Below are 10,373 nucleotides of genomic sequence, written 5' to 3'. Positions count from 1 at the left end.
TGAATTTGTAATAAATTGTAATAACATCTCCAGCGCCAATCCTGGGTTTACAATGATGAACCGTGTCAGAATAACCAATAAAATCTGCCCTGCTAACAAGCTCTTCCATACACTGGCTATAAGCCATAAATAGCCTTCTCTGTAACAAAACCAGTGGCAATTCAGCTAATTCCATGGGAGGAGGGCAAAGGCAAAGCTGGATTGTGATCCCGACACATTTGTTCCCCAAGCACAGTGCTACCAGGTGTGCTACTGGCACCACAGGACAGGACACCTGTGTTAACTAGAGGCTACGTGGGGGTAAAGCAGCAGAGAGAACTGAAACATACAGCAGGTTTAAAGCACTCAAAGATACTATTTACGGGCACTGCATAAAAATGCCTGGTGATGGAAATTAACTAAGAGGGCGCTACTAATTCGTAGTGGCCTACTGGAGCTTTTAAAAGCTGAACACTGACCTGCTTACCCAAGTACCAGCATGACCAGTCTCTGAGGAAAGTCATGGTTTCTCTCCGTGAGTTCTTTCAGCACCAGCTCTCTCACTGGGACGCAGGGGCTGCGGGCACCGCTGGGCAGCACCGGGCAGCTCTGCATTGCCCGCCCGTGCCTTCCCTTGCTAAAGCCTTTAACCTGCATTGCTGCTGCTTCCCTCTCCTACTGGCAGCCCAGCTTGCAGGTACCAGCTGACTCGGACCTGACTCAGGTACCAGTCTCTCGGAGAAGGTTTTTATAACCTGGCAAATACCTGAACGCTCAGCATCCCTTCGCCCCTCCCTGGCAGCCCTGAGCGCCTGGCTCCCACACGGAAAACACCGCTGGAAACACGGCTCTGCCCAGGCGCTGCTGAGCGCTCTGGAGCACAGCTCGGACTGGGCGCCATCCCCCAGAGCCTCCAGGAGAAGGATCCGCAGGAACGCTCCCAGCCCCGTGCGGCGGTGCGGGATCGGCGGGGCGGTGCGAGGCGGCCCGGCCCTCCTTCATGCCCCGCCTGGGCCCGCCCAGCCCGCCGGCCCCGCGGGAAGCGGCAGCGGGGACAGCCTCCGGCCGCGGGCTGGGAAGGAAGCAGGGTTCGGCCCCCTTCCCGCTCGGAACCCGTCGGACCTCAGCTCCGCGGGCGGGGTGCGTGCCCGGGCCCGGCCCGCCATGGCACGGCGGCCGATGGCAGTGCTGGCGCTGCTGCTGTGCCTGCTGCAGCCGGGCAGTGCCGCCCTCACGGGCACCCGGCTGCGGGATGGCGGCGGCGGCAGGGAGCGAGAGGGAGCGGCGGCGGCTCTGCGGGTAGGTGCCCCAGCCAGCGCTGCCCTCGCCATCCGCGCTGCGGGGCTGGGGCGGGCTCTGCGGCCGGCTGGGGCAGGCCGGAGGCGGGGGCAGGCGGAGCGCCCCTCCCGCAGGCCCGGACGCGCCCCCCGTGCCGCTCCCGCGGGTCACCGCCGGCGGCCGGAGCGGCTGCCCAGCCACATCGGGCCGCCGGGGGAGGCGGGCAGGCCTCTATGTCATGGTGCTGTTCTTTGGCTTCGTGAAGTGATGGGGTTAACTCGTATCTGGAGACGTTTTTGCATATCTGTCAACCACAAGGTTTGTTGTGCTGTCAGAGAAGGACATCAGATGAGTTTGACGCAACTTGTTCTGTTTTGTCTGTTTCATGTCAATTTTTTGCATTTAATAAATGCTTTTTTGGTATCTATTGGAGTTGAAATTAGCGTAATGGCTTTCCTATTGCTAGGGATACAGCATGAATTTGAGGTGAACAGTTTTTGTTATCCAATTTCATGTTTACTGATAGTAACCTTTTTTTTTCTGCTTTTGCAGTTTTGTCCCTGCTGCTAACCTAATAATGCCCACAATTTTTTTTTTATTCCTTCAGGAAAGCGCCAAAAGAATTAGATTACTGAATTCATTATCAAAAGATAATACGACTGCTGTCTATGGAATAAATCAGTTTTCTCACCTGTTTCCTGAAGAGTTCAAAGGTACATTTTCTGGTTTTTTAATGCCTTTTCTGTCACTTTTTAATTCTTTCCCAGAACCTTGTGTCTTTCACACTTACAGATTCTTCCTGTGCTGATAGTCAGCTAATTTACAATGGCTGGTTCCAAACTGTAAGTACTTCTGGAGGATACAACAATCCTCTTTGTGTTCTGTAGTCTTGCAAGGTTGAATTACCCACAGCCTGAATATGTTTTAGTATTCAGGCAGTTCTGGTTTTCCTTCTTTCTTCTCACTGCTCTTTAAACTTTCTTCAATTACAACAGAAGAAAGGAAGATACACAAGGTTCTTCCTTTTTGAAAAGGAAGATACAGAAGGTTCTGCAGTAAGTTCATATTCCCTGCCCCAGCACAAAGTTGACCACAGTCCAAACAATGCTTCAAGGTCCATGGCTGCATAATGATAGCTGGAGCTTTCTCAAGCAATACTTAATTTTTTTTATCTTAAAAGACTTGTATAATACCTTCCCTTCTTGCTGTTATGTCTGTTGTAACATTTTCTATTCATCAGAGGATTTAACATCTTGCTTTAATTTTAAATAATTAAACAACATTTTTTAGTGAAAACCTAGCAACTTTAAGGTATTTCAGAATCTTTATTCTCCTCTTATTTTCCCCTTGTACATGGGGAAAAGTACTTTTAAGTAAGTAAAATGTTTTGGAAATTTTCACATAAAATTTGTTTCATGGAGTGGTTATGGTTATTCTTCAGCTTCAGAAAATCTTTACACTTTCTACCCACATTCCCTACACAGAGTATTTCTGTTCTTTCTGAAACTGTAGCAATACTTACATTCATTCTGGAGCATAATGATTGTTTTAAAATACATGAATTTTCTATGGATTTTAGAATGAGATACAATCTTGTAGTTGCAACTGTGGATCAAAGTTCTAGTAAAGTAGTTGTTCATGGGATTATTTTTTTTTGTTGTTCATAGATTTAAAGATGTTTGTGTTCTGTGTTTAGCTATTTACTTGAGAAGCATGCCTCACAAACTTCCCAGATACATAAAAGTGCCAAATGGGAAGGAAAAGCCTCTGCCAAAGAAGTTTGACTGGAGGGACAAGAAAGTCATTGCAGAAGTGAGAAATCAGCAGACAGTAAGTCCTGGTGTTTTCCCTTCCTGGTTCTCAGCAGTGGGCTGTAGAGCAGAGGGGAGGTTTTGCAGGGACCAGCTCTGCCTGGAGGCTCCTTGGAGCATGGGCACAGGAGTGGCCAGCTGAACAGACACAAAGTCATGTAGCATCTTATACAAGGAGGTATTAGGCTTAAAAGAATGAGGTGTAGGAGTTGTGCATTTAGAAACTGTAATATTCTTTTTTATCTAGTTAAGTGAATCTCCAAATGTTTTGCACCATGTGTGTTTTGTATTTTTCTGAAGGAACCGAGGTTAAGTTCGGTACTTGGTCTCATCCCACCTGGAGAAGTGTAGATCCTTTCCTGTTGTTTTCCTCCCATGACTGAATCCCCTTGGCTGGTGAACACCCACATCCTTACCAGTGAATTCCTCAGAGGATGCATTCATGATAGGAAAGTACCAGACCCCACACTATTACAGTTTATTCCAAAGTGCTTATGGGCACTGGTAAGAAACAAGGTACTCAACCCCCAGTGTATCCTTTCCATGCTTCACGTAGGACCTCGTGAGGAATAAATTTCTGCTGCTTATTTTAAATGTCACAGTTCAAAGAGCCTAGAATTGCAGCATAGATTGCTATTGTCTAAGATTTTTTTCTATTATGTTTCATTTCACTTCACCATTTCTTAAACTGCAATCTGTTTCTACAAAATTCTAGAAAAACTTACTAATGTGGTCAAAAACTAATTTCACCCTGAGACCACATATCTCACAGTAAAAGCATCCTCAGACCTATCATCAAGAACAAAAATTCATCAGGAAAGAGTCCTTAAAATATGACAACCATAATGCATTTCTAGCATTCAGAGAGCAATATAGGGGGAAAAAAACAGTTCAGCATTTTAAATGGATGATAACATTTCTTTATAATTGCCTTAAAAACAGAGTTCAACATGATGTATTAAATGAAGAGCATTGGAAGACTCTTTTGCCTCTTTTTTTCATACCAGGCTTCAAAACCAAAGCTGACTTTTGCTTTCTCTGCCATTTCCCTTTTGTCTCTATCAGTGTGGAGGCTGCTGGGCTTTCAGCGTGGTAGGTGGCATAGAGTCTGCCTATGCAATTAAAAGAAACACCCTGGAAGAGCTCAGTGTGCAGCAAGTTATTGACTGCTCATACAATAACTACGGCTGCAGCGGGGGATCCACTGTTAGCGCTTTGAGCTGGCTGAACCAGGTTTGAAACTCTTTGTAAAAATCCCAAAAGGCTCCATATCAGCTTCTCTATTAGCATTCTTATTTACTGGAAAAAAACTGATGGGAAAAGTGAAATGTACAGGGTTTTTTTTTAATGACGTGTGTGTACATATATGCATACACATATGTGGTTGTGTATATGTATATATGCTTATTTATTTACTTTGGAACCAGGAGAGAATTAGTTCAAGCAGAATTGAAATTTGATTGGAACTTTATGGTCCATACATGTTCTTGTGAACTTAACAAATCAGTCCACAGGGGTTGAAAATAATGTTCCTGAATTCATTTGCAGGCATACAGTACCAGTGTAGACAGAGCCACCTATGCATATGGCATTTTGTAGATTTAAAGCACCAGTATCTGGGGAAAAGGAAGGATCCTAAAATTTTTTGTTTTCAAATTTCAGTAGTTTCTCTTGCAAACACTGTAAAATTATGTACAAGTGTGTGTGGAAAACCTCAGAATAAAATGAACGGCTTTTCCTTTTGTTTTCCTTGAAGACCAGAACATTGAAAATGCATTCAAAATTTCTACTTCAGTTGTTGCTAAAATATTTCATTTCATTCAAAATTCAAAATGTGTGTTCATAACATAGGTACACAGAAACATTTTAATATCTTTGAAATAAAAAATACTCTCTCAGATTGAATTACAAAAATTTAAAAGAATTCTTTCTTTTTTTGAATTTAAAAATACCTCAGAATTTAAGGAAACGTAATTCTACCCCTGAAGAGTAATATACCCATGGCTAATAATAGCCTAGATCGCTTGTATAAGTTTGAATATCAAGAACAACAGAGGATACTCACCTTTATTCCTCTGAAGGAAAATTCCCTCTTGGCAGCAGAGGAACCACAAATGAATTAGGCTGAAGAAGTCACTGTCATAAATATGCTGCACTCCAGAAAACACGAAAAACATAAAAGGCTGATGCATACATCATGTACTAGCATGAGAATTGCATGCTAAGAAGAGAATTGGACTTTACAGTATTTTATATAACTTTTTGGGATAATTGTGCTTCTTTAACTGTCCCAAGGAGAATATAATTTTGTGTGTGGAAGTCATTTGATGAGAGTGAATAGTTCATGAATGAACTGAATGAGTATCTGTGTCTTGAAATTGACAGGACTGCTTATGAGGATAACTTAAACCATGCCTTTTAAATTTAGTTTCTTATTTAAAGATTTCTGAATCCCTTCTGAAGCTCAGTGAACAAGGAAACTAGAGATAGTAAATAGTTATTTCACAATGTGTGACATTCTTACTTCTAATCTTACCCAGTACACACTGAATTTTGAGTGGGTTATGTGGTCATTCTCCATATGTTTTGAGGTGCGTAGAAGTAAAGTCAAATACATTAATTTCTTGCTCAATTACCTTCTTGCAGACCAAAGTAAAACTCGTGAGAGATTCAGAGTACACTTTCAAAGCTCAGACAGGACTGTGTCATTATTTTGATCGCTCAGACTTTGGAGTTTCAATAACAGGATTTGCTGCATATGACTTCAGGTAGCTATTATTCTTTTCTTTCACTGTCCTTTTCCTTCTGTGTTCAGCAATCATGGAGTTAGGTGGAGTGAACAGTGCATTGACCAGGCAAAGGTTGGGAGGTTGATTGCATCAGTTCTGATGCTGTGTGCTGGAGAAGGATTAATGCATAACATCTTTGAGAGTTAAGGCTTGCCACAATGGATCCACTCAACACTGCCATCACTAAGCCTGTTCAAATGAGAAGGCTTGAAATTGGGTCTTTTAAATTAGCTATAAACTAGAACATAGTCAATTGCAGTTTTTAATATATGAACATTACACTGCTTTTGTCAGAAACAGTAAATCCTACCAATAGTAATTGGAATTTATTGAAAAAAATCAGAAGCATTCAACTACTTCAGTATTCATGCATTTACATATCTACCCACATCCTCTCCAGTGCATGACTTTAGAAACAGTGTTGCCAACTGAACTCTGTAAAAACTTCAGCTTTTTAGGTTTCTGTGTGAAGAAACTTAATTTCTAACTTTTATCAATACAGTACAGCTACTGAATAAAGAAAAGAAGTATTACTCTGACTAGGAATTGTGTTACTTCTAGATATAAGTAACAAAAATCAATCATATCTTTGCCAGTCTGTATTTGCCAAATTTCATTAATGCACATATTTTCAGTGATGAAAATTTCCTGCTCCAGATAAATAAAACTGTGTGAGGGTGCTAATGATAAATGTCTGATAGTGGAAATGTCCTGTGTTTTGATATGTTTGAGACACATACTTTAGTGCATTATTATGTTAAGAGGTACTTCTGTAGATTTAAAAAATGGTGGGAAATTCTGATACAGAATAATGGTTTGTTCAAAGCTGGTTTTGATTGAGATGAGTGATGTACAAAAAGTATGAAGTGCTCTCCACTGCCACTGGCTTGGCCTAGAAACCTTCTGCTTTTTAACAGCATTATGTGTTTGGATCTACACCTGTCCTATAGTTTGTGTGTCCTATATTTGTATCACTGTGTTGTAGTATATGAAATACATAATTACTGGTGTGTGTTACATGATGTATAGAACTTGGAGGAAAGAGTTTAATTATTTGATTTTTAAACTGTTCTTAACAAATAGATTACAATCACTCTAATCACTTTAGTGTGCTAACTTAAGTAACTTGGTATTTTTACTCACTTCTTTTGCAGTGGTCAAGAAGAGGAAATGATGAGGATGCTTGTCAGCTGGGGCCCTTTGGCAGTGACAGTCGATGCTGTTAGCTGGCAGGATTATCTCGGTGGAATCATACAATATCACTGCTCCAGTGGAAGAGCAAACCATGCTGTTCTTATCACTGGTTTTGACAGAACAGGTGCGTTTCCACCAGCTGAACTTCAGCACAGTAGGTTTCTTTGACTTGCAACTTGTCTTTTGTGGGATAAGTGATTAAAATCCAGAACTCAGTTTTCTGCTGGAAGCTGTTGGGTTTGATGTCACATCAGTTCTGGAAGCTCTCAGAAGATCACATCATCTTCACATCAGCAGGAAAAAAAACTCTTTTTGTCATTGCTTCTTCAGTTCTGTGGGACTTCATCCTTGTAAAGTCAAGACCATGGCTGTGTGTGTCTTTATGCTAGAAGAGCCCATATCCAGTCTTCCCATACCAGAATATTAGCTCTGTTATCTATGTGAACAACAGTAGGTTTCACTGGCCTGTATCATCCATTCATCAGAAACTGTGAGATACTGAAATGTTAATTAACTCTGTGGAGTGTTAGGAGGCTAAAACTTCCCAAGTCTCATGTTGTCTCTTGTTCATGAAATGTCTCTTCCAGGCAGCATTCCTTACTGGATTGTGCAGAACTCTTGGGGGCCAACGTGGGGAATAGATGGCTATGTTCGTGTTAAGATGGGCAGCAATGTCTGTGGTAAGTCTGACAAAAAGTAAGTGGTAAAGGCCATGGGCTGGAATATGTTTCTCAATGGCTGTAACAAATTAATTATCATCATAGTATTATATATAGAATAAAAATATAATGGGATCCTCAGAGAGGCAGTACAATTATTGCTGTGCTTTAAAAGAGGTTAAATGAGTCCAGATGGAAAAATAAATGAAGTGGTTGCTAGTTCAACCAAGGCATGTAGTTGAATGATTGAAAAACACCATGTAAAGGCAAAGCTGTATAAGACAAAACAAATAATCAAAGTACTCTTGTCCCTTACCATGCAGAGGTAATGGCACTGTAAAATATCCAGCCATGTGTGATGGTTGTAGGTGAGTGCCATCGCTGTACTCCCTGTAGGTAAAACAGCTGCTGTCCTTGTCTGGTGGGTGCCAGTATCTCTGGCAAACAAATATGAAAAGTTAATCTACCTGGGAATTGTGTATCCTGCTCGTAGCTTTTCTTCTAGGACAGAGATATATCCTTTTAGTGCTAGTTCAATCTCCTACCCTATTGTTGTTTGCATGAATTTTTTCTTTGTGTTTGAAGGATTCCTATAGCATTAAATACCCAGTTTCTGCTAGATATGGAGGTAAGGCAAATCAAGCTCTGGTTTATTATCAGATTGCTGAGCCAAATTGGTGGGATGGTTCCACTAGACAGGAAGTATTGTGTATGCATTGTAATTTTATGTGTTAGAGTAACCCATTGGCTTTCCCTTCCATGTGTGTTTCACAGCAGCTCTCAGTCATTGCAGGAGGTGTTGGATTATCTAAATCTTCTGCACATAAAGAATAGGCAATATTCAGTTTGCCTGCACTTAGTAAAGATCAGAGCAATGTATCCAATCATAGCTTTCTCATGTTACTGAATGTTTGTTCTTACTGTTGTTGTAGAAACAGTTTGGAAAGAGAAATTTAGAAATAGTGATGCAGCAAATCAATTATAGAGATGGCAGAGAGAACAGATGTGTTATTTTCAAAAAGCAGGATCTTTAACATTTTCTGTAGTGTACCACACAAGAACAATCCAGCAAAGACAGTAGTTCCTCCAGAGATGATGTCTCCTCATTAAGAGGTGCTCTGAAACCACCAGGATATAAAATTTTGAACATTAAAGCAGAGGAAGTAGGAGATTAGGTTTCAACTATATATGCCAGGAAAGGAAGAAATAAAAGTGTTGCAGATGATTCCCTGGATTCCTGCTGTCATGGCATGGAGGGGAGAGGGCATTATATGAACATGATTTCTGAAAAGTCTCCACTTTAGTATTTATTAAAACAAAATTTTATGTCATTTCTAGGTATAGCAGATACAGTTTCAGCAGTATTTGTTTGACATTCCTGTGAGCCTCTACAACTGGTCAAAGACTGTATATGAAGATGGAATTCAAAACACCATTTCCATATATAAGAAATGGCTTTAGGGGCAATTCCTCCAACTCCCAGCTGAAGATTTTAAAAATGCTTTTATTTTGAATTTGTATTGAATGCCAAATTTCTCATGGAGTAAGAAGACTCATCTGCAGAGGGCACAAATAGACACTACAAAGATGGACTGAAGCCTCAAATGTAAGCTTTATCCAGGTGTTGAATAGTACTCCATAGAAAATTCTTAAAAGAAATGATGACAAGTAAGAAGGAATTTGGATCAAAAAAATCAATAGTGTAAGAGTATATATGACATTATTTAAATGTAAGAAGAATCATGAGTAACAGTTTAAAAGTCAGCAATTACAGAATATATCCAATAGAGTGAGTGTTAAATAGCCCTCACTAATTGAATTCAGAGGTGGGACTTTTTGGTAATAAAAAGGTGTTCCAGCTTTGCTGAGCTGTGAAACTGCCGCTGTGGGCAAATGTAACTAGAACTCAGAATGAAATATGTAATTCTAAAATGCTCTGAATTTTTCACCTCAAATGCTTTACCTGTATCTTTTAAGAAGGCCTACTATGAAAAGTATTAAAGCAGTTCTGTAATTTTTTGCACTCAATTACTGTACCATGTTTTTAGATTAGTTTTTTATAACTTTTATGACAAATGCAACAAGTATTTATAATTGTACATTGTTAGTGTTGCTGTTTTATTCCTTCTAATTGTTAATATTTTAAATGAAAGGAAGACAAAGTGTAATGTTTCTTTACTTCAGGTTTTGCTACTTGCTGAATTTTCTTGGCTGAAAACTTCAGTTTTAAAAAATGTGAAGTCTTCTGTGCTCCTGAGTGTTGTGTAGTCTGGCCTTGCCTGAGTGGCTTACAGACAAAGATACCACAGTTCCATAACTGGAAAACAAAGTCCCTAATGGGCACAGATATGAGTAATGTAGTCACAGCAATAGGAAACACAGATGTGCCTCCAGTGTTTTTGAGGTGCTACTGACAGGTATAAGTACCTGAAGTACTGTGGTAGAGGGAACTTAACAGAAATTCCAGCCTACAGTGTTTGTTTCTTTCCAAAGGAAGCACTTAAAAAGACAAAAGTCCATTTAATAAGATGGCACTGCTTTATCAATATTCTATAACCAAAGTTGCCTTTTATTGTATACCAGTTTGAATAAAAATCACTTTAAATGCCTGTCGTACTCTTGTTTGAACTTTATAGTTTGCTTTAGAAGGAGACCTAACAAAA

At 40.4% G+C, this 10,373-nt stretch overlaps 1 protein-coding gene across 1 annotated transcript; it reads left to right on the top strand.

The window, feature by feature from the left end:
• Positions 1 to 990: 990 nt before the first annotated feature.
• CTSO (cathepsin O) lies at positions 991 to 10,319 on the top strand. The gene is made up of 8 exons (XM_054633527.2): positions 991 to 1,278; positions 1,865 to 1,970; positions 2,954 to 3,087; positions 4,134 to 4,301; positions 5,715 to 5,836; positions 7,012 to 7,175; positions 7,639 to 7,731; positions 9,049 to 10,319. The coding sequence occupies exons 1-8, from the start codon at positions 1,144 to 1,146 to the stop codon at positions 9,081 to 9,083; spliced, it is 957 nt and encodes a 318-aa protein (XP_054489502.2). The 5' UTR covers positions 991 to 1,143; the 3' UTR covers positions 9,084 to 10,319.
• The last annotated feature ends 54 nt before the right edge of the window (positions 10,320 to 10,373 follow it).

Source organism: Agelaius phoeniceus, chromosome 4 (genome assembly GCF_051311805.1).
Source record: "Agelaius phoeniceus isolate bAgePho1 chromosome 4, bAgePho1.hap1, whole genome shotgun sequence".
Lineage (NCBI taxonomy): Eukaryota > Metazoa > Chordata > Aves > Passeriformes > Icteridae > Agelaius > Agelaius phoeniceus.
The sequence above is the reverse complement of the archived record's forward strand: the minus strand, read 5'-3'. Positions and strand labels throughout refer to the sequence as shown.